Source organism: Musca autumnalis, unplaced genomic scaffold (genome assembly GCF_047663935.1).
Source record: "Musca autumnalis isolate F117 unplaced genomic scaffold, ASM4766393v1 scaffold_1, whole genome shotgun sequence".
Taxonomy (NCBI): domain Eukaryota; kingdom Metazoa; phylum Arthropoda; class Insecta; order Diptera; family Muscidae; genus Musca; species Musca autumnalis.
Window position 1 is genome coordinate 76,752,873 of NW_027411644.1, and position 25,263 is coordinate 76,778,135.

General features: G+C 34.0%; 1 protein-coding gene across 13 annotated transcripts in view; it reads right to left on the reverse strand.

Moving 5' to 3' along the window:
• The window catches only part of Dys (Dystrophin), a 917,866-nt gene that overhangs the window by 237,331 nt on the left and 655,272 nt on the right, over window positions 1-25,263 (reverse strand). For all 13 annotated transcript variants that reach the window (XM_073982338.1, XM_073982331.1, XM_073982322.1 and 10 more), the window contains 2 exons: window positions 19,766-19,916; window positions 1,196-1,319 (listed from right to left, as the gene is read on the reverse strand). In XM_073982338.1, the coding sequence (XP_073838439.1) occupies window positions 1,196-1,319; window positions 19,766-19,916 (275 nt within the window). The remainder of the gene's footprint in view (window positions 1-1,195; window positions 1,320-19,765; window positions 19,917-25,263) is intronic.

The window sequence follows — 25,263 nt, forward strand, 5'->3', positions numbered from 1 at the left end:
GGAACTACAGATAATGTCTTTAATAAAATTTTAACGATCGCCCTTATCGTATAGTTAATCATTTAACGAAACTTAATAATATGGTAATTGCAGTCATGTTAAACAAACATAAAAACAACATAAACTTTGTATCAATTTTATCATTGGAAAAACAGACTCGACAAAATGCAAACCCAGGAGAAAAGAAATCCAAAAAAAGATATACTAAATGATGAAAGGACTTTCCATAGGCCAGTCATATAGAAACGAGAAGAAAAAAACACCAACAACAGCACTATGGCCATAAAAACATTTGGTCAGAAGTAAAATTGTTGTTGGAGACAACAACAACATGAACTCAGAACAAGTACATACAACAACAAAAAAGTGGCTATACACCATTATTTGTGAATGTTGCAACAATAAATCCCCTGATATTTAACGGTCATGTTGTGTTAGCTGTTAGCGTCACAAGTGCCACAACATAAACACAATGACACACATTCACACACTAACACAGTCTTGGTCACAAACAAAAAAAAGGATAAAAAACATGGCCAGACTTTAGTCAAAAAGTCAGGGAGTAAAAAAAAACATTGCAATGCAGAAATGAATGTTGAACTCTTTCATTCATCCTTTTCCTCCTCCCAAAACCTCTTTCTGGTCGAGTCGATATCAATTGGCAAACATTTGTACAGTAAACTGGACATGGCAAATAATAATGCGGAAGTGGTTGGTCATGGACCATAGACTGGCCATAGCGAGAGGAGTAAATAGCGTGGTAATGCCGCCAGGCTTGTTTAGCAGAAGGAAGGGGTGGAGGGACCACTATTTGTGCAGCAATGATTCAATATACATTTTAGTGGATGCCATTCATTTCCAAAGGCATACAACGATTTTTTATGTTTTTATTTTTCTATGTTTCATTTCTATTTTATTTCACATCCTTCTCTTCAATGGGTTCTGATCTGTTTTTTTTTATATATATTTTGTTTTCATTGATTTTTTTTTTACCATTTTTACAAGCAATTTATAAATTGTTTAGCGTTTTGGGAATTTTTGCTTGTGGATTTATTTGTGTTTATATTTGCCAACAGCTAAAAGCAAAAATGTTTTCTTTTCAACTATTGGATAAACGGAAGTGGTTGAGGTGGGTGGGTTACAGCATTCGACTGAAAATAAATCAAGAAAAATAAAGAAGTTCGCAAACACTTACCTTCAGTATCACTGGTATCCGATACAGGTGGTTCACTGGCAATGTATTGACGTCCACTCAGCAAAGTACTTTCGACAATTGGACGTTTATCCTCCAATTGACGGCGGAAGGCTTTATGATCGTCCTAAAAAGGAAAAAAACAGAAATAAAAGAAAGTCAGTAGCAGAACAAAAAGTGGCATTTTTAAAGAGTAGATATCAAAGACCTACAAATCTGAAATGTTTAAAGAATATTTTTTAAACGTGGAATTTTTAAAAAATATTGCTTTTAAAAATATTTTTCTTAAAGTTTTTTTTTTAATATTTCTTCAACAAACGTGGAATAAAAAATGAAAAAAAACTGAGTTTTTTTATTTTTGGATTTTTTAAAAAATATTTTTTCAACGTCCGAAATATCCATCCAACGTCGAATTTTTAAAAAAATATTTTTCAAAGGACCAACGAACGTGGAAGTTTAAAAAAATATTCTTTCAAAAAACCAACGGCCATGGATTTTTTCAAAAATATTTTTTCCAAGGACCAAAGAACGTGCATTTTTAGCAAATATTTGTTCAAAGGACCAACTAAAGTGTATTGAAATAAAACATTTTTTTTCAAAGGATCCACGAACGTGGATTTAAAAAAAACATGTTTTTCCAAGGACCAACGAACGTGGATTAAAAAAACATAGATTTTTAAAAAAACATCAAAGGAGCAACGAACTTAGATTTAAAAAAAAACATCAAAGGAGCAACGAACGTAGATTTAAAAAAAAAACATCAAAGGAACAACAAAAGTCGATTTTTACAAAAAAAATCAAAGGACCAAATAACGCTAAAGGTGGTGTTTTTAAAAAATATTGTTTTTAAAAATATTTTTCGTAAAGTTTTTTAACAAATGTGGACTTTAAGAAATACTACTTCAACAAACGTGGCTTAAAAAATGAAAAAAACTGAGTTTTTTATATTTTTGGATTTTGTAAAACATATTTTTTCAAAGGACCAACCAACGTCGTTTCTTTAAAAAAAAATTTTTCAAAAAACCAACGGCCGTGGATTTTTTCAAAAATATTTTTTCCAAGGACCAAAGAACGTGGATTTCTTAGCAAATATTTTTTCAAAGGACCAACGAACGTGGTTAAAAACATATTTTTTCAAAGGACCCACGAAAGTGGATTAAAAAAAACATATTTTTTTGAAGGACCAAAGAGCGTGGATTTAAACAAAACACTTTTTTCAAAGGACCAGGATTTAAAACTATATATTTTTTCAAAGGACCAACGAACGTGCATTTTTTTACAAAAAACCAAAAAAAAATATTTTTCCAAAGTACCAACGAAATGAAATTTTTAAAAACATATCATTATAAAGGACCAACGAACGAGGATTTAAAAAAAAATATATTTTTTCAAAGGAACAACGAACGTGGATTTAAAAAAAAACATCAAAGGACCAAATAAAGCTAAAGGTGGTGTTTTTAAAAAATATTGTTTTTCGTAAAGCTTTTTGTTTAACAAATGTGGACTTTAAAAAATACTTCCTCAACCTACGTGGATTAAAAAAATGAAAAAAACTGAGTTTTTTATATTTTTGGATTTTGTAAAACATATTTTTTTAAAGGACCAACCAACGTCGTTTTTTTAAAAAAATATTTTTCAAAGGACCAACGAACGTGGAACTTTAAAAAAAATATTTTTTCAAAAAACCAACAGCCGTGGATTTTTTCAAAAATATTTTTTCCAAGTACCAAAGAACGTGGATTTCTTAGCAAATATTTTTTCAAAGGACCAACGAACATGGTTAAAAAAACATATTTTTTCAAGGGACCCACGAAAGTGGATTAAAAAAAAACATATTTTTTTGATGGACCAACGAACGTGGATTAAAACAAAACACTTTTTTTCAAAGGACCAGGATTAAAAACTATATATTTTTTTCAAAGGACCCACGAACGTGCATTTTTTACAAAAAAAAATATTTTTTTCAAAGGACGTGTATTTTTTACAAAGAAAAAAAATCAATGGAACATGGATTTTTTAACAAATATTTTTTCAAAGGACCAGCGAAATGAAATTTTTAGAAGCATATCATTATAAAGGACCAACGAACGAGGATTTAAAAAAATATATTTTTTCAAAGGAACAACGAGCCTGGATTTAAACAAATATTTTTCAAAGAACCAACGAACGTGGATTTAAAAAAAAAATTCAAAGGACCAACCAACGTCGTTTCTTTAAAAAAATTTTTTTCAAAAAACCAACGGCCGTGGATTTTTTCAAAAATATTTTTTCCAAGGACCAAAGAACGTGGATTTCTTAGCAAATATTTTTTCAAAGGACCAACGAACGTGGTTAAAAACATATTTTTTTAAAGGACCCACGAAAGTGGATTAAAAAAAAACATATTTTTTTGAAGGACCAAAGAGCGTGGATTAAAACAAAACACTTTTTTCAAAGGACCAGGATTTAAAACTATATATTTTTTCAAAGGACCAACGAACGTGCATTTTTTTACAAAAAACCAAAAAAAAATATTTTTCCAAAGTACCAACGAAATGAAATTTTTAAAAACATCTATATATATAAAAGAGTAGTGAGGTGAGTGACTGACTGACTGACTGACTGATTGACTGACTGATTCATCAGCGCCCAGACGAAACCGCTGAAGCTAGACAGTTGAAATTTTGGGTGTAGGTTGCTGTTGGTGTGTAGGGGTGAGATAAGGCTGGGTTTTTGGAAATTCGACCTAGAAGTGTACGAAAAGTACTAAAAGGTACTAAATATGGTACCCTTTGTATTAGGCAAACGGTAAGAGCTAGAATTCTGAAATTTGGCATGAGGGTAACTGATGGAGAGCTAGAAAGATGTACCAAAGGGTTTTTGGAAGTTCGAACTATAAGTGTACGAAAAGTACAAAAGGGTACTAAATTTAGTACAATTGAGATTTGGGTGAACATATAGAGCAGGAATCCTGAAATTTGGAATGAAGGTCACTGATGAAGAGTAACGATGAAAGGTTTTTGGAAATTCGAACTATAAGTGTACAAAAAGTACTAAATGGTACTAAATTTAGTACAATTTGGATTTGTGTGAACGGATAGAGCTGGAATACAGGCATTTGGAATGTGGGTCACTGATGAAGAGTAATAATGAAAGGTTTTTGGAAATTCGAACTGTAAGGGTACGAAAAGTACTAAATTTAGTACAATTTTGATTTGGGTGAACGGATTGAGCTGGAAGACAGATACTTGGAATGAGGGTCACTGATGAAAAGTAACAATAAAAGGTTTTTGTAAATTCGAACTATAAAGGTACGAAAAGTACTAAATGGTACTAAATTTAGTACAATTTGGGTTTGGGTGAACGAATAGAGCTGGAATCCTGAAATTTGGAATGAAGGTCACTGATGAAGAGTAAAAAAGAAAGGTTTTTGGAAATTCGAACCATAAGTGCACGCAAAGTATTAAATGGTACTAAATTTAGTACAATTCGGATTTGGGTGAACGGATAGAGCTGGAATCCTGAAATTTGGAATGAGGATCACTGATGAAGAGTAAAAATGAAAATTTTTTGGAATTCGAACTATAAGTATACGAAAAGTAATAAATGGTACTAAATTTAGTACAATTTGGGTTTGGGTGAACGAATAGAGCTGGAGTCATGAAATTTGGAATGAAGGTCACTGATGAAGAGTAAAAAAGAAAGGTTGTTGGAAATTCGAATTACAAGGGTACGAAAAGTACTAAATGGTACTAAATTTAGTACAATTTTGATTTGGGTGAACGGATTGAGCTGGAGTACAGACATTTGGAATGGGGGTCACTGATGAAGAGTAACAATGAAAGGTTTTTGGAAATTCGAACTATAAGGGTACGAAAAGTACTAAATGGTACTAAATTTAGTACAATTTGGATTTGGGTGAACGGATGGAGCTAGAATCCTGAAATTTTAAATTAGGGTCACTGGTGGAGAGTAACAAAGAAATGTTTTTAGAAATTAGAACTAAAAGTGCACGAAAAGTACTAAATGGTACTAAATTTAGTACAATTTGGATTTGGGTGAACGGATAGAGCTGGAATCCTGAAATTTGGAATGAGGATCACTGATGAAGAGTAAAAAGGAAAGGTTTCTGGAAGTCGAACTATAAGTATACGAAAAGTAATAAATGGTAGTAAATTTAGTACAGTTTGGGTTTGGGTGAACGGATAGAGCTGGAATCTTGAAATTTTGAATGAAGGTCACTGATGGAGAGTAAAAAAGAAAGGTTTTTGGAAATTCGAATTAAAATTATACGAAAAATACTAAATGGTACTAAATATAATACAATTTGGGTATGGGTTAACGAATAGGGCCGGAATCCTGAAATTTGGAATGGGGGTCACTGATGAAGAGTAAGAAAGATGTACCAAAGGTCGAAAAGTCCTAAATGGTAGTGAGTTTAGTATGATTTGGATTTGAAGAGCTGGAATCCTGAAATTTGGAATTAAGATTACTGTTGGAATATAGAATTGAGATATGGAGGTAGCTTTGGAAAATCGTACTAATGTGCACGAAGTAGTACTAAATGGTACGAAATTCGCTATAATTTGTATTTGCGTGAACAGATTATTGTTGGAGTGTAGGATTGAGGTAGTTTTGGAAATTCGTACTTATGGAAAAGTGCTAAATGGAACTACATTGGCTATAATTTGGGTTTAGGTGAACGGATAGAGCTGAGATATGATAGTACATTTCGGAAAATCGTGTACGAAAAGTGCTAAATGGTACAAAATTTGGTACCTTTTGGTATTTGCTATATGGTTTAGAATTTTGTACAATTTGTGATTTTGTAAAGGGTACAACTGGAATTTTGAAATTCGGTATTAGATTAGCAGTTGGTGTTTAGAGTGGAGGTAGGGAGTAGGTTTTGAAAATTCGTACTTATTTATACAAAAACTACTAAATAGTCCTCAAATGGGTTTCAGGGGAACTGGAAAACTGAATTGGGGTTAGGATATATGTTGAATATAATGAAGTAATTTTTGAAACGTTTACCTATGTGTAGGAAAAGTTGGGTAACATGTTGATACCAAAACCATTTTAAATAGTTAAGGTACTAAATTTGGTGTTGGGTGTAGGAACAATGCTGGGATTATATAATTTAAAAATACGAAATTTGTACAAAAATACGAAATTGAAAAATATTTGTTATGAAGATCGCTCTAAAGTTTGAGACAAAGTTCTGAGTTTGAAAAATTGTACTGAATATTGCCCCATTGATTTTATGTTAACGCCAAGGAGTTTCTAAATAATGTACTGAAATAAAGTAGTCAAACGTGAAGCATCTTTTCAAAACATGTTTTTTGTTTTGACCGCTTTGGTACAATTTTGTTAACTAGAAGGTATTTACCCCTGATATTAAAAAATCCTAAATTGAAATGCCTTCAAAAAATTTTCCGTTATATACTGTTGACATACCGGTGCACATTAAGTACAATTTTTTGTAAAGAATTTTTCTAACCTTTCATGCCACAAATTCCGAATTTCGGTTGGAAAATGTGCAGAAGATCTTCAAATACTCTAAATCTTCAAAATATCTCTTCTAATAAACGTGAATTGAAGTGGAAATTAAACTTCTATATCCTCTGAGTATTCAAGGTCCAAATTTAAAGAAAATTGGACAATATACATTTGATCTTCTTTAAAAATACACTAAGTCAAGAGGTACCGTTATATGGGAATATACGAAAAAGTGGCCGAAAATTTAACGGACCTATTCGGGTTCTGGGCGAAACCGCTAAAGCCAGAACCTTGAATTGTGAATGTGCGTAATTTTTTTTGTGAAGGGGTGAGATAAAGTTTAGTGTTTGGAAATTCGTACTGGAAGAGAAGGCTGTGTTAGTGAAGGGGTAAACCCAGGAGTCAAATCTGAAATTTGCAATATGATACGTATTTTTGGAAATTCGAAATAAGAAATATGGTAGCTGTGTAGGGATGCGATACGGCATTTTTTTTTTTTAAATTCTGACTACAATCGAAAAAAAGTAGGTCTTAGTACAACAATATCTCTAGTATTCAAATATTGTTAATATATATTTCGTTTCCTTTCCGCATACGAAGTAGCGGGCATTTGCTAGTATCATTATAAAGGACCAACGAACGAGGATTTAAAAAAATATATTTTTTCAAAGGAACAACGAACGTGGATTTAAAAAAAACATCAAAGGACCAAATAAAGCTAAAGGTGGTGTTTTTAAAAAATATTGTTTTTCGTAAAGCTTTTTGTTTAACAAATGTGGACTTTAAAAAATACTTCCTCAACCTACGTGGATTAAAAAAATGAAAAAAACTGAGTTTTTTATATTTTTGGATTTTGTAAAACATATTTTTTTAAAGGACCAACCAACGTCGTTTTTTTAAAAAAATATTTTTCAAAGGACCAACGAACGTGGAACTTTAAAAAAAATATTTTTTCAAAAAACCAACAGCCGTGGATTTTTTCAAAAATATTTTTTCCAAGTACCAAAGAACGTGGATTTCTTAGCAAATATTTTTTCAAAGGACCAACGAACATGGTTAAAAAAACATATTTTTTCAAGGGACCCACGAAAGTGGATTAAAAAAAAAAATATTTTTTTGATGGACCAACGAACGTGGATTAAAACAAAACACTTTTTTTCAAAGGACCAGGATTAAAAACTATATATTTTTTTCAAAGGACCCACGAACGTGCATTTTTTAAAAATATTTTTTTATTTTTTCAAAAATATTTTTTACAAAGAAAAAAAATCAATGGAACATGGATTTTTTAACAAATATTCTTTCAAAGGACCAGCGAAATGAAATTTTTAGAAGCATATTATTATAAAGGACCAACGAACGAGGATTTAAAAAAATATATTTTTTCAAAGGAACAACGAACCTGGATTTAAAAAAATATTTTTCAAAGAACCAACGAACGTGGATTTAAAAAAAAAATTCAAAGGACCAACGAACGTGGATTTAAAAAAATATTTTTCAAAGGACCAACGAACGTGGATTTAAAAAAAATATTTTTCAAAGGAACAACGATCGTGGATTTAAAACAAATATTTTTCAAAGGACCAACGAACGTGGATTTAAAAAAAATATTTTTCAAAGGACCAAAGATCGTGGATTTAAAAAAAAAAATATTTTTCATACGACCAGCGAACGTAGATTTTTACAAAAAAAAAAAAATCAAAGGACCAACTAACGCTAATTTTTTTTAAAATGTTTTAAAGGACCATGGAATCAGGGTTTTTTTAAAAAATATTTTTTCAAAAGATCAACGAACGTTGATTTTTTAAAAAAAATATTTGTTCAAACGACAAAGGAAAGTGGATAAAAAAACATTTTTTTAAATTTGTGGTTTTTAAAGAATATTGTTTTTTTTTTTAAATATTTTTCTTAAATTGTTTTTTAAATAAGATTTTTTAACAAATGTGGACATTCAAAAGAACTTGAGTTAAAAAAATCGAAAGCGTGGATTTAAGAAGTGAAAAAAACATGAGTTAAAAAATTCAAAAGCGTGGATTTAAAAAGGATTTTTTTTATTTTAATTCCATTGAATTAAAAACTTAAAAAACTGGGATAAAAATCAAAAAACAAGGATTTTTTTTTAAAAATAATTAAAAAAAATTAAAAATGTGGATTAAAAGAATGTAAACCGTGAATTAAAAAAATAGAAATAATAAAACAACAAAAATAAATAAGTAAATAAAAAACGTTTTTTAATGGATATATTTTTAAAATTGTTTTTTTAATAGATTTAAACAAATGTTTTTTATTTTAATTTAACAAACTTAATTTTTTTTGTTAGTTCACATACTGGGCGTGTCCCGAAAAGACGATGATCATAGTATTTTTTTAAGGTCAACCTACTGGACTGGCTCATGAAGAAAATGTGACCAGTACGAGGAATTGACTGCAATGGCGATTCTGAAAGGATATCATGAGGATTCTGATAATTATTCTGTATCACACAGAAGAGGGCTGTGGGAGCAGGGAGTCAGTCGCCATCTTAAGCCAAGCTGTCCAAGAAACGCTGCATATATGAACTCTGCTATGAAGTAATCGATACCAATAGAGGTTCCGGTATGCTAATCAAAGACTTCTAGTTATTGAGGAAAATATATTTTCGTAAATACATTTAAACACATTTCTTCAATAACCGTGGATTAAAAAATATGAAAAAACATGAGTTTCTTATATTTTTTGATTTTTTAATATATATTTTCAAAAGACCAACGGCTGTGGATAGAAGACCTGCTAAGTGGGTCTTCTATAAATAAAAGACCTCCTAAAGGGGTCTTCTATAGGTAGAAGATCTTTTAAATGGGTCTTCTATAGATAGAAAACCTCCAAAAGGGGTCTTCTATACATAGAAGACCTCCTAAAGGAGTATTCTATATACCTAAAGGAGTCATCTATAAATAGAAAACCTCCTAAAGGGGTCTTCTATAGATAGACGACCTCTATAGATTAACGACCTCTTAACTTAACTAGTGGACTTCTATATATAGAAAACCTCCTAAAGGGGTCTTCTGTAGATTAAAGACCGCTTAAAGGGGTATTCTATAGATTAACGAGCTCTCAAAGGGCTTTCTGTGGATAGCAAACTTTTTAAGAGCCTTCTATAGATAGACGACCTCTGAAAGCAATTTTCTACTGGTAGAATACGACTTAAAGGGGTCTTCTAAAGATACAACACTTCTTATAGGGTCTTCCATAGGCTTCTACAGGGGGTCTTCTACAAATAGAAGACTGGGTCTTTTGCCCATAGTAGACACCCTAACGGGGTCTTCGGTGGATGGAAGACCTCATAAAGAAGTCTTACATAGGCAGCCGACTTCCTATAGGCAGAAGACCTCCTAAATGGGTCTTTTATAGATAGAAGACTTCCTAAATGGGTTTTATATAGACAAAAGACCTCCTAAATGGGTCTTCTATGCATAAAATATGTACTAAAGGGGTTTACTATAGGTAGAATGTCTCTTAAATAAGTATTCTATAGATAGAAGGGTCCCTGAAGAAGAGCACACAACAGGCCTACTCTGGCTTAAGTGTATGCCCACTAGGACATGTGGCGATTCTCATCCTCTTTTCAACCTAACCCAACCTAACGTGGATTTTGCAAGAATTAATAAAGAATATATTTTCGAGGTCAGTTGGCCTTTGAGTTTGGATTTTTTAAAGAATATTTTGCAAGAATCAACTGACCTTTAAACATTCCATATTGATTGACTGTATCTAATTTCAATTTTTCTCCAAACTCTTCTTTCAAATTATTCGTAAAGTCAACTCCACACACAAATTTTTGTTTAGCATTCCAAACACGGACATCATAAATGTCCACATAATTCCATTATTTTAATCCCAACCTTTCAATGGTCGCAGCATTCATTTATTGATTCCTTTGTCAAGTTAATAAATTTTCTCGCTTACCCTCTCCCTCCCTGCCTCAGTCATTCAGGCATGTAGCTTTAAATAACATTTAGTTGTCACTTTTATTGGCCAAATTATAATGTACAGCTAACAAGTGCCACTTAACGAACGAAACGGTGGTGTAAGTTCATTATAATCACAGACACTCGCTTTGTTCGCTCGCTCGCTCTCTATTCATGGGGGTAATTGTTTAATGATGTCTAACACGGTGCACACGCACACACAACAGGGATTTTTCGATAGGAACAAGGACATTAAATTCACTCCCAGCACAGGCAAACAATATACACGCCATTAGACATGTAGTGTGCGTGAACACGCAACAATCTGTGTAATAGTCGTCAGCAAACTAACGATAAGGCCGGTCCGTTTGGATGGCTGTTTAGCTGGCTGGCATGCAGGACACGCACACATGAAATTTGCCAAAAGATTTAATAAACAAGCAAACGTTACGAAAAGTGACATATCAGACAATAGCGGCACTAACACATAACAAGGGCGAAAACAACAATGGGGTAAATGTGTTTGTGTTAAAGACACGCACACCCACACACACACACACACTTGTGCACCTATAGCCATTAAAGTCGATAACAACAACTGGACAAGGGGACAAAACAATTTATACGTTACGCCTGTAGACTATAACATACAACACAAAGCAATGTAAGTGAAAATATTGACTGCAAAAAGCAAAGAAAAACAACACAAACCACTTAAGAGATGAAAGTTTTCGAGTCATTTTGAGAATCGATACAATACCAGGCAAAGAATCAAAATGCCGAAAAACTGGCCAACAGAAAGTGGGCCAATTTAATGGTATACTTCATATATAAATCCTTCTTTTTTTCTCTCCGTAAACGTTAACGTTTTTGTGAGGGAGATTTCGTGTAATGAAATGAACGCAGCGAAACATAACTTTTTCTTTTTTTCACTTAAGTTGTGTTGTTAAAGTTAGAACAATGTTGCGATTCCATGAGAGTGGGTATGTGGGGAAAAAGGTTATATAATCGATATTTTAGTGGGCATAATTTAAGGAATGAATACTTGATGTACGATGTTTAAAAGATTTCGTTTCAGTGAATACAATAAAATGCTCCAAATAGTGGAATTTTGGAATGTTTTTGTTTTAAAGATCCGTGTAAAGCTTAACAAATATTTTTTTAAGATTATAATAGCAACAACGTTGATTTTTTAATAACATTTTCCAATGACCGTGCGATCTTTAAACATAGATTTGGACAATTTATTTTGTAAAAGTCTAATAGAGTCTTAACAGTTGCGATTTCTTAACAATATCAACAAAGGGAACAACAAGTTCTTCAATCGCAATCCCACAGCAGCGGGTTCTTTCGTACCGGATTGACCCAGAACAACACAACATCAGTGTTCCGGCCAGCGCCTGCCACCTCAGTGTACATGTGTTTATATTTATTTCGTTTTTCTATGTTGGGAGCAGCTTATCACGGAATGCCTGCTCCGAATTCTTTTGGTCCGTGCCGGGACGAAGGAAAACCCAGGACCAATTTATTTGTGCTCAGTTTGTCACATCCGCATTTTCACCCATATTCAACCTTCGGTGAGATGCAATAGATGTCAGGAGTGGGTGCATCTAAGGGGTTGCTATACATCCCGCCTGACATTAGCCCGCTTATGGTCCTGGGGGACTTTAATGCGCATCATGCGATGTGGCATTCGGCCCTCGGAAACGACCAGAGGGGTACAGCGCTGGCTGAGCAGATTGATAGCTCTACGTTTTGCACGGTTAATGAGGACGACCCTACCAGAATTAGAGGAGAGTGTCGCAGTTCGCCAGACATAACCATCTTGTCACCTGGTCTGAAAAATGAAGTCACCTGGCAACCCGTCATTTCCCTTGGATCAGACCATCTCCCCATAATTGTCTCCATTAGCAGACCACCCGTTTCATCATCATCTCTGAACGCCGCACGTTCATCAATCATAGGAAAACTGATTGGCCGAGTTTCAGAGAGTACACCAATAACCGCTTCAGAGAACTGCCCAATCCTTCTGATGTTCGTGTAGCGGAAAGGACGTTCCGAGACATCATCACTGCGGTAGCCGCTTGCAATATCCCTGCTGGTCGAATACCCGAAGTAAGCCCAAAATTCCCAGCAGAGGCGACGGGATTAGCAAATGAGCGTAATGAGCTTCATCGAGCCAACCCCAATGACCCCAGAGTCAGGGAGCTGACACTGGAAGTTAACAGGCTGGTTGGCGAACATAAGCGAGTGCCATCAGCAACGCTAAATCATCCAAAGCGTTGGGCCCTGATGGAATATCCATGGTAATGCTGAAGCAGCTGGACGAGCCGGGAGTGGAGTATCTCACTAAAGTTCTCAACTTGTCGCTAGCAACCCTCATTGTTCCCGAAGTCTGGAAAATGGGCAGGGTGGTCCCGTCGTATGTGGAATTCAGATTGAAACAGGGAGTTTCCCAAGGTGGGGTGATATCTCCGGAACTGTTTAACCTCTACATCTCCTGTATTGCGCCCCCTCCAGACGGCATCGAGATCGTAACGTATGCGGATGATTGCACGATCTTGGCGTCGGGTACCTTCCCTGATGACATCTGTGAGAGACTGAACTCCTATTTAATCGATCATACCACCTTTTAACACTCGAGGAATATGCAAAATCTATAGCCACTCTGTTCACCACAACAGCGCAATTTGGATGAGAATTGAATGTCGTGGTCGACGGTAGCAGAATTCCGACCACAAACTACCCCAAAATTTTTGGGGTCACATTCGACACTGCTTTCAAGTCGCGACAAACTAAAAAGTAGGAACAAGGTCCTCAAGTCCCTAGCCGGCAGCACCTGGGTTGCAGATAAAGAAACCTTGTTGGCCACATATAACTCGATAGGTCGATCTGTGGTAAACTATGCGGTGCCAGTTTGGTCCCCCGGTTTATGTTATACGAATTAGAAAAAGAATGCCGCCCTGAGAACAGCAACAGCGTGTCTCCTCAAGCCTTCAGTGGACCATCTACCTGACAGGCAAAGATTCTTTCACTAAAGCAAAACAATGAGATGCTTTCGTTGCAGTACTTGCTTGGGTGTTACCGTGAGAGCCATCCCAATCACCATCTGCTGGCTAGGCCCGACACATTCAGGCATATCAGGAAGGATATTCATGCACTAGAGAAGTCCAACAATATAGTAGAGAACCCCTACATCAACAGGCATATCAAGCAGGTTTAAATAGTATTCGCACGGATGCAGATGCTAAGGCCATAAACAAATAAAGTCTTCGGAGTACATCCCCCATCTATTGTAGCTGAGGGGCATCCGCTGCCACGACAAACCAGAGTAGTTTTAGCTCAACTACGCTCGGGATATTGCAGTCGCATAAATTCTTATTGAGCGGAAATCGACCGCGCCGTGCAAGACATCTGCCCAGTATGCTGCCCCGCCAAACCTACTCATCTAACTCCAGTAGATCTTTGGTTACATCCAATCGAAGCAGCAACTTCCCTTGAACTGGAGATAGACACAGAACCAGATTGAACAGAAAAACGAACATACAAACATAATACTAAACACTGTTACAACAACAACAAGTTCTTCAAAGCGAGCTATTTAAGAATATTAGATCTTCTGGATTTGTTGCCCATCCTTGACGTCGTATACGTTATATAAGATATGGTGGAAAGTTTCCACATTGTGTATACGCCACCAAGTACCACGTAAAAAATCAAATGAGGGAAAATATTGCCAGCACATGAACCGAAGTAGCAGTACTATTTCACTATGTACAGGCAATAGGCCAATTAAAAAAATCACTAATACTTATTTTGAAAAATGGCCTAAAATAGAAGACACGTGTTTTGGAGTTTTGAAAGTTAGATAGAACACCTTCTAAAGATAGAAGCCCTCTTAAGGGATCTTCTATAGGTAGAATACCTCTAAAATTTTCTGTCCAAAGAGGTTTCTGTTGCTACAAAACCTCCTAAAGTGGTGTTCTACTATAGAAGATCTCCTTAAGAGGTCTTCTATTGACAGAGGGACCCTTAAAATGGTAGAACCCTTAGAATGATAGGACACTTCCTCAAGGGGTCTTCTACAGATATGATACATCTTAAAGGGCTCTTCCAAAGATATAAGTCTTCCTAAAGGGATATTCTATTGATAAAATACCTCCAAAGAGGGTATTCTTAAGGAAACTTTCCAAAAGGTAATCTTTGATTGATACAAGATCTTCTAAGGGCTTCTATTTATGAGTCTTCCATTGACAGAAGGTCACCTAAAGGTATTTTCTATTGAGAGAAGGACACCTAAAGGGGTCTTCTACAGATAGAAGACTTGCCTAAGGGTTTTCTATAAATAGAAAACATCATATATGGTTTATACATTGACGACCTCTTAAAGTGGTCTTCTATTAATAAGAAATCTCTTTAAGAGGTATTCTTTTAAAATAAGATAGATAGAAGATCAACCAAAGGGGTCTTTTAAAGATATAAGACCACCTGAAGAGTTCTTTTATAGATAGAATATATTATATAAATAGAAGACCTTCTAGAGGGACGTTCTATAGGTGCGAGACCTCTAAAATGGTCTTCTAAAGATAAAAGACCTCCTAAAGGGATATTCTATATATAGTAAACCTCCAAAAGGGTCTTATTAAATAGAAGACTTCCTTAAAAGGTCTCTTATTGACGGCAACCCTTTCAAAGTGGTATTTTATTGATAGAAGATCGCATTAAGGAATCCTAAGGGGGTTTTCTAAATATAGAAGACTTCCTAAAGAGGATATTCTACTGAAAAAGACCTCAGAAATAGTCTCCTGAAATAAAAAAAAACTTAATAAATGTGTATCCCACTAAAAAAACCTTCCCAAAGGTTTTACAATTGAGAGGATGGGAGGTCTTCTGCGGTCTAATAATGGCATAAGACAGAAGGACACCTAAATTATCTTTAAAGGGCCTTCTATACATACGAAACATCCTAAGGGGTTTTGTATTGACAGAAGACAACCGAAAGGCGTTTTATATAGATGGATGACCTGCCAAATTGATCTTCTATAGGTAGAAGACTTTTATAAGGGTCCTCAAAAGATAGAAGAAGATAGAAGCTCCCTAAAATATATTATATTCCTAGAAGACTTCCAACAGTATCTTCATAAATAGAACATTAACTAAAAATCTTCTATTGATAGAAGCTCTTCTCAGTTTCAGTTTTTTTTTTTTTGGCCAATGGCTGGAATCACTGTGTGGTGGCGCCCTCTTACAAAAATTTATTTTTATTCACCAAGAAAATTATAAATCCATTCACCATACCGGTTTGAAAATACATTACAAACATACAGTTTCTACATAATTAATGAGAATTTATTTCCGTTTAATAAATGGTGTCAAATATTAAATAATTGCACTAGTCTCTCTTTCTTCTATTTCTTCCTCTCTGTCTGGTTTTAATAAATATTAAACATAACAATAATTAATGGATTTTCTTGTATGTGCCATTTCCACCTACAAAATAATATTTCTTCTTTGCCACGTAAAATGGCTGGATAACTAATTAAATAATGAAAATAATAATAATTAATGTTTCTCATACGCAACCATAACTAATTAAAAGTAAGAGAAAGAGCAAAAAAGATTGAAGACTTTATTAGTATAGAGTGAGAGGGTTAGGGGAATAAAACAAATGCGAATGTGTGGGTGTTTGTGCTAAAAAAGAAACACATAAAAATTAATTATAGACTTTATTGAATGGAAGGCGTGGGATAATAATGTGGGGAAGGGAAACTTACAATTCCATACCAATGAATAAAGTGGCCAACGCACAATAAGGACAATCATGTTGTGCATTTTCACACAGGCCCCAGTAGAGGCACAATAAGCACAAGTATTAGTAATATTTTTCATAGCCTCAAGCAGAGAGGTAGGTATTAAACTATTAAAAAAGGATAGCTTTATTTGGGTAAAATGATTTTTATAAGTTTGGAAATCAAATTCTAAATTACCAAGTTAACGACAGTTAAACACGCCTTTAACCCTTTCAATGCTCTTTTAATTGCAGGACTACAACATCTCTGGTTTCACATATCCATACGGCACAATATATATTTACACTCACATACATATGTATATGATTTCATTAATAAAAACATGGAAAAACATTAAAGTGAACAACAGAAGCAACAACAACAGTCGCAGTTATGTACACATGTTTATATGATGCTCCGACAACAATGTTTCATAACGTACACACAAATATTTTTACATTTCTCCCATGGCCAAAAAGGGTTGTCGGCACACGTATGAGGAAGTGAAGAGGATGTCTTTCACACACACACCCATAGTTACCACCATAATTGTGGTATTTTTATGGTTATACCACAAAATGCCATTTAAAAATGAAAAAGTACAACAATAGCTGAGCATCGAATTGAAGTGATGGATGGATGAGCGAGTGAATGAATGTAAGAATGAATGAATGCATTGTAGTAATGTTGACCATAAAATTCGTAGGGCAATGTATTTCGGAATGATATCAGATATGAATTGATGTGCCGTAAAGGAAATATAAAAGAACAACAGCAACAAAGAAAATCGAGAAATGTAAGTACCTACGATAAATTCAGATTGCGGAAACTATCATAACATGTAAATTGCCAAAAACTTCCGCGAAGAGATAAATGTGAGATTACTCAAAATCAATTAGGGCAGCCCAATTCTATTTTTTGGAAACTTCCTGCTATCACAAAGCCAAATGGAGAGTAGCACATAGTAAGACACCACGTGCAGAGAAGTTTTATATAACCGAACTTTATTCCAAGATTTCAATTTAACAGAACATTTTCCAGAAAAAATTTTATTTAACTGAATATTTTCTAGAGAAAATGTTACTTAACAAAACATTTGCTAGAGAAAATGTTACTTAACAGAACATTTTCTAGAGAAATGTTACTTAACAGATCATTTTCTAGAGAAATGTTACTTAACAAAATATTTTCTAGAGAAAATTTTACGTAGCAGAATAGTTTTTTCGAAAATGTTACTTAGCAGAACATTTTCTTTCGAAAACGTTACATTACAGAACATTTTTCAGAGAAAATTTTACTTAAAAGAACATTTGCTAAGGAAAAGGTTGCTTAACAGAACATTTTCTAGAGAAAATGTTAGTTAACAGAATATTTACTAGAGATAATGTTACTTAAGAGAACATTCTCCAGAGAAAATGTTACTTAACAGAACATTTTCTAGAGAAAATGTTACTTAACAGAACATTTTCTAGAGAAAATGTTACTTAACAGAACATTTTCTAGAGAAAATGTTACTTAACAGAAAATTTTCTAGAGAAAATGTTACTTAACAGAACATTTTCTAGAGAAAATGTTACTTAACAGAACATTTTCTAGAGAAAATGTTACTTAACAGAACATTTTCTAGAGAAAATGTTACTTAACAGAACATTTTCTAGAGAAAATGTTACTTAACAGAACATTTTCTAGAGAAAATGTTACTTAACAGAACATTTTCTAGAGAAAATGTTACTTAACAGAACATTTTCTAGAGAAAATGTTACTTAACAGCACATTTTCTAGAGAAAATGTTACTTAACAGAACATTTTCTAGAGAAAATTGTACTTAACAGAACATTTTCTAGAGAAAATGTTACTTAACAGAACATTTTCTAGAGAAAATGTTACTTAACAGAACATTTTCTAGAGAAAATGTTACTTAACAGAACATTTTCTAGAGAAAATATTACTTAACAGAACATTTTCTAGAGAAAATGTTACTTAACAGAACATTTTCTAAAGAAAATGTTATATAAAGACCACCTTCAGCTGGCCTATAAAGAGACCAACTTCAGCTGGTCTATAAAGAGACCAACTTCAGCTGGTCTATAAAGAGACCAACTTCAGCTGGTCTATAAAGAGACCACCTTCAGCTGGTCTATAAAGAGACCACCTTCAGCTGGTCTATAAAGAGACCACCTTCAGCTGGTCTATAAAGAGACCACCTTCAGCTGGTCTATAAAGAGACCACCTTCAGCTGGTCTATAAAGAGACCACCTTCAGCTGGTCTATAAAGAGACCACCTTCAGCTGGTCTATAAAGAGACCACCTTCAGCTGGTCTATAAAGAGACCACCTTCAGCTGGTCTATAAAGAGACCACCTTCAGCTGGTCTATAAAGAGACCACCTTCAGCTGGTCTATAAAGAGACCACCTTCAGCTGGTCTATAAAGAGACCACCTTCAGCTGGTCTATAAAGAGACCACCTTCAGCTGGTCTATAAAGAGACCACCTTCAGCTGGTCTATAAAGACCACCTTCAGTTGGTCTATAAAGATCACCTTCAGCTGGTCTATAAAGACCACCTTCAGCTGGTCTATAAAGACTACCTTCAGCTGGTCTATAAAGACCACCTTCAGCTGGTCTATAAAGACTACCTTCAGCTGGTCTATAAAGACCACCTTCAGCTGGTCTATAAAGACGACCCTCCGCTGGTCTATAAAGACGACCCTCCGCTGGTCTATAAAGACCACCTTCAGCTGATCTATAAAGACGACCTTTAGCTGGTCTATAAAGACCACCTTCAGCTGGTCTATAAAGACGACCTTCAGCTGGTCTATAAAGACGACCTTCCGCTGGTCTATAAAGACCACCTTCAGGTGATCTATAAAGACGACCTTCAGCTGGTCTATAAAGACCACCTTCAGCTGTTCTATACAAACCAACTTCAGCATGATCTATAAAGACCATCTCCCGCTGGTCATTAAAGACTACCTCCCCCTTGCCTCTTTATAAAGAGGCTCTTTATCTCATCAGTTAGAACTTCTCAGAGAGCTCTTCTTCAGCCATTTAACATTATATTTAGAAAATATTCTGTTACTTAACATTTTCCTTATAACTGCTTCTGTTAGCTCACATTTTGTGAGAAAATCCTTCTGTTAGTTAACATATTTGAATAATAGTTTTCTGTTAGTTAACATTTTCTAAAGAAATGTTTCTGTTAGCTCACATTTGGCTAGAAAATCCTTATGTTAGTTAACATATTTGAATGATAGTTTTCTGTTAGTTAACATTTTCTAAAGAAATATTTCTGTTTTTATTCGCTTCAGAAACACTTTATTTTTATTATTAAATTTATTTATTCAAATTTATTTTTACTTACCAATTGCTTTTGTAGGCTGGCAGCATCGCCACGTACTGGACCCATGCCCAAGGTGGACAATTCTGTATCCTTGCGTATGACCCATTCTGTGAGTTCACGCAGGGTCAAGAGTAAAGCATTCCAATGTTCTGAATTGTTTTCCAGGCGGTTTCTGCAAAACAAAAACAAGAACAAGAACACATTTTAATACCCAGAAATTCATTAACCCAAAAAAAAAACTAAAATATGGCAAGAAAAATTAATTAACCAAGCTAAGAAAAAAATGTAACAAAAGCTGTGATAATGGGAAATCTTGTCCACAAAAATTACTACAAGTTTTTTCTGTTACTTTTCTTATGCCATGTTCATACCAGCATTTGAATAACGTCATTCGTTCTCATAATTACGTACACGAATTAACCCGTTCATACGACATGGTACATCATTCATAGCAACATGATTCATATTTTCATAGTTTTTGTTTACTGATTTTAAAGAAAGTTTCAGCCAAAAGACGAGTAAAGTTAATTGCTATGAACTGAAAAAATATTTGTCCTTCTTTCAGATATCTATTTAATATTAAATTATATAAGTTTCATTCATGTTTTCTATTTTTTCTCACAATGTTGGTGTTTTCAGTATATTTTGAAATTTTTCTATTTTAAAAATTAACGAGAGAGAGGCCTGCCAAAATAACTTTTTGGTATACAGACTTTCCGGCAGGCATTTGATTTTTGTTTCTAAATTTGTACGCCAATTTGAAACGATGTACAAAAAATGTAAATGCAATGAAAGAGAAGACAAAATTTGCTATGATTTGCATGTACACTAGTCGTTATACCGTTTACTTTTCATTCATATTTTGTAGTTTTTCTAAAAATGTTTGGGTTTTTAATAAATTTTTAAATATTGTATTTCTTCTGTCATAATTAATTTATTTCGATAAATTCTCTCATTTGTTAGAGATGGGACATATTTTATCGTCGTTCTGAGAGTAATTTAAATTGAACAATGTACACAAATCGTTGTTCGTTCTCAATATTTTGTATGGGAAATGAAGTAATTACATCGTAATTTGGGGTCGAACAACGAATAGAGAGCGAAACACCGTCAGTCTGAATAAGGCATTAAGCAATGTTTTTTTCCTTTTTTGTTCTACATGAAATTTCTGTCACAAACTCGTTTTAGCATTTTTCTTAAATATTTTTTATGGCACAATTCTTGGGGATTTTTTTCATTCTTTTCTTCATTATATTCTCCATTTTCTTTTCTGGGTAATGCTGTTGTGAAACATTTTTATGTTGCACGACATAAAAATACGTTTTTGTTCGTATCATTAACGGGACATCTTTTATGTTGCACACACACATTTGCACATAGCATAAAATTATAATTGAAATAAGAGATTAAGACAAAGATTAAGGAGATTTTTAATTACTACGATTAGATGACACATCAAATGTGTTGAATTAAAATTAGAACAAAGGATACCCCCATTTTTTAGTGCAGCAGCGGCCTAAATGAGTTGTCAGCTGAAATTAGTTTTTTTCTCAATTCATTTTCTTGAAAAATGAAACTTATTCACGAGAAGAAATATAATTGAAATCAGAAAAATGTGATGACATAATTTTTAAGATAAAGAAGCTGGTCGTTCGTAGCATTCGTAGATAATTTGAACATGAATGAAAATTGTAATTGGAAATGAAATGAGAAAAAGAAATGTGACGCGATCTAATTTATGTCATGTAAAAGTAATTGAAAAATAAAGAAGATAAGAAATGTAAAGGACTAATAGTAAAATACGTATTTAGTATTTGGAAAGTTGTATAATGAATTCAATATATTAACAAGTAAGAACTTATCAGTCAGCTGAGGCGACAGAGATATACACTCAGCCACGTACCCGAAGAAAAAAAAGTTAACACAATACTTCTGAAGGTTTCTTAGCTGTTGGGAATATTTTCCAGGATGGAAAGAGCCGCAAAAAACTACATGTTGGAACAAAATTCAGAATCATTTAAGACGAGTGCATTTTTTCCAAACTTTGGGTAGGGTGTACCCGTAGGAGTGATCCGATGTAGTACATATTCGGACCTAATACAAATCTGTAGGAAATATTTTTTTTCTTTATTAGTCTAGGGATATTTTCCTTGCAGACTATATAATTAAAAATGTTGTACTTAATTTTCTGAATTTAAATATATTACAATTTTACTTTTCAATTTACAAAATTTGAGCTAAATTTTCTGGACCTTTTTGGGTCATTATCTCAGGAAGTATGGACTAGCCCACGAAAAAAAAATTACAACGTCGTAACAGGGGCCGCAAGTGCAACCTGCTGCATCACAAGTTAATAAGATCAGAGAGGAGTTGTTAAACTATACTTTTTCCAAATTTTGTGTGGGAGGTACCCAAATGAGTGGACCGATATAGTCCATATTAGAACCCGATCTATGCCTGAAAGTAATATTACCAATAGCAAAGTTTGGCTCAATTCGGTTACTCCCTCCTAGAGTTATCATGCCCACAATCTTGGCGAAAAGTTTTGAACCTTTGTGGGGGAGGTACCGGAAGGAGTGGACCGATATGGTCTATCTTCGAACTTAAACTAAGTTTGGACAAAATATTGAAAGACCCAAGATTTCAACCAAATATGTTGATCCGTTCGAGAGTCATCGTGCGCTCCAACTACGAGACATGGAATTATATGGGTTGTTTGCAGTTTTCGTGCTGATTTCTGAGGAAGTATGGACTTTCTCCTGAAAAAAATTATATCGTCGTAATGGGGGTAGTGAATACAAAGCAATTCGAGAGCAGGCCTTAAAGTGCACTTAAGCAAAATTTTGTGGGGGAGGTACCTAAAGCAGTAGACCGAACTGAAATCAAAATATTTCGATACCCAAAATTTGAACCGAATCGATTGATCCGTTCGAGAGTTATCGTGGGCACCAGCCAGCCAGACAGGCAGACAGACAGACGGACGGACGGACTTTGCTAGATCGACCCGAAATTGTCTTAAACGGATATCGCACAAACATACTTGGGGTCTAAAACCATTATTTCGATTAGGCACATTTTTGGTCGTATCAAAGTGTATATAAACTCTTTAGCCTAAAGGCTGAGGGTATAAATAGGCATATTTACCCCAGAGAAGAGATGATAATTTGGCATATAATGTTTGTTCTTCCCTTTATGTTGTTAAAAGACAAACCTCCTAGAGAGTCTAAACTGATAACAACCACCTTTATTTAAATGCAACACGCCAATCAGGGATATTTGTCGGTACAATTAAAAATCCCAGAAATGAAAAATATTTTACCACATACGACATCCCCCTTTACATCAATGTAGCCCAGTCAAAATAGACATTGAAACAGCAAAAATTCCCACAAAGCTGAATTTTGGTGGAGAGCTAGGATTTGCCATTAGAAGCAACGTCCTAAAAGTCCCCATCGAGTTATTCCATGTTAGAGTCATTCTATGCAAAAATAGCCCATTTAACCCACATGTGTAATCGAAAGCCCAACGGGAACGAAACCACAACGAAAATTCTCCAATTTTTTTGATGTTTTGTCCGAAGATAGGGTTTGTTGTGCTGATTACGGAAAAATATAATTTTCATGGTCGGCGAGAGCCAGATTTAAAAACCGGGTTAGAGCCGATTATACTGAACCAATTACTGCAAAGTGGATATTGTGTGAAAGCTTATGGAAATACCTAACACATTGTGTGGTTATTTTAACCGGTTCGTCTCATAATGTACTTCCGCGGCTAATTTTTAATTTGACCTTCAGATCGCAATATCTAGAAAATGATAAGTCTTTTTTAAAATTCAGAAAGAACATTCTTGTAGACAATTCTTAAATCTACAACTTTTACTTTAGCCAGCTTTTGCGAAGTCTTACCGTTTTTGAGAAAAATGAAAAAAAACTGAATAAAGCCTCCAAAAATTTCCTTTGACCCCGAATAACTTTTTTTACACACTAGCTCTCCGCCAAAATTCAGCTTTGTGGGAATTTTTGCTATTTCCCCCTTATACGCATGTCTATTTGGACTGGGCTAATAATGTATGCGCTATATTTTTATTACCTTACTTCATTGTGGAATACCCCTGATAGAGACGAAGATATTCACTAAAGAAAACAAATTTGGCGACTTCCCATACAAACGTGTCTTATCGATTTCGCACCCTAAATATTAAACGACCATAACAAAAATTAATAAATAGTCTTTTCCTCTGGAATCTTCATCGCAGTAAAAATACTTTTATCCTTTTATTTATTAAAATTTTGATGAGAAATTTATTTTTATTTTTTTAGTCGCGTTAAAAATATTTAAAAATCATTTTTTAATTAAAATTTTTATAGTTCATAGAACAATTTGGGCGTTGTCCAATTTGCAAGAGATCAGTTATTTTTCCGTATTTTTATATATATTTTTTCCAAGGTCTTCAAAATGAGTGAATTTTTAAGAATATTTTTCACCGGGTCCTCAGAATATTTTGCAAGGTCGTCATCAGACGTGTATTTTTAAAGGATATTTATTTCAAGATCCTTAAAGTGGGTTTTATTTTAAGAATAGTTTTCCAAGGTCTTCAACAGTTTTAGATTTTTAAGAATAGTTTTCTAAGGTCCTCGACAGGCGTAGATTTTAAGGAATATTTTCCTAAGGTCCTCAACATGCGTGGATTTTTAAAGAATATTTTTTCCAAGGTCCTCAAAATGGGTGGATTTTTAAAAAAATATTTTCCAAGGTCATTAGCAGGAGTGGATTTTTAAAAAATATTTTTCCAATATCCTCAAAATGGGTGAATTTTTAAAGAATAGTTTTTCAAGGTCCTGAAAATGGGTGGATTTTTAAAGAATATTTTTTCCAAAGTCCTTAAAATGGGTGAATTTTTAAAGAATATTTTTCAAGGTCGTGAAAATGGGTGGATTTTTAAAGAACATTTTTCCAAGGTCCTTAAAATGGGTGAATTTTTAAAGAATATTTTTTCTAAAGTCCTCAAAAATCGTGGATTTTTAAAGAATCTTTTTTCCAAGGTCTTCAACTGGCGTGGGTTTTTAAAGAATATTTTTTCCAGGGCCTTAAAAGTCGTAGATTTTTAAAGAATGTTTTTTTCAAGGTCCAGAAAATGGTTGGAGTTTTAAGGATATGTTTCAAAGGACCTTAAAGTCGCGGATTTGTAAAGAATATTTTTTCCAAGGCCTTAAACAGACTTGGATTTTTAAAGAATATTTTTCCTGGGCTTTAGACAGGCGTGCATTTTTATAGTTTTCTAAGGCCCTTAAAAGGCATGGCTTTTTAACTAATAATTCTCCAAGGTCCTTAGTAGACGTGGATTCTTAAACAATATTTTTTCAAGGTCTTCAAAAGGCGTGGATTTTTATACAATATTTTTCCAAAGTCATCAACAGGCGTAGATTTTTAAAAATAATTTTCTAAGGTCCTTAAAACGCATGGCTTTTTAAACAATATTTTTTCAAGGTCGTGAATTTTTAAACAATATTTTTCCAAGG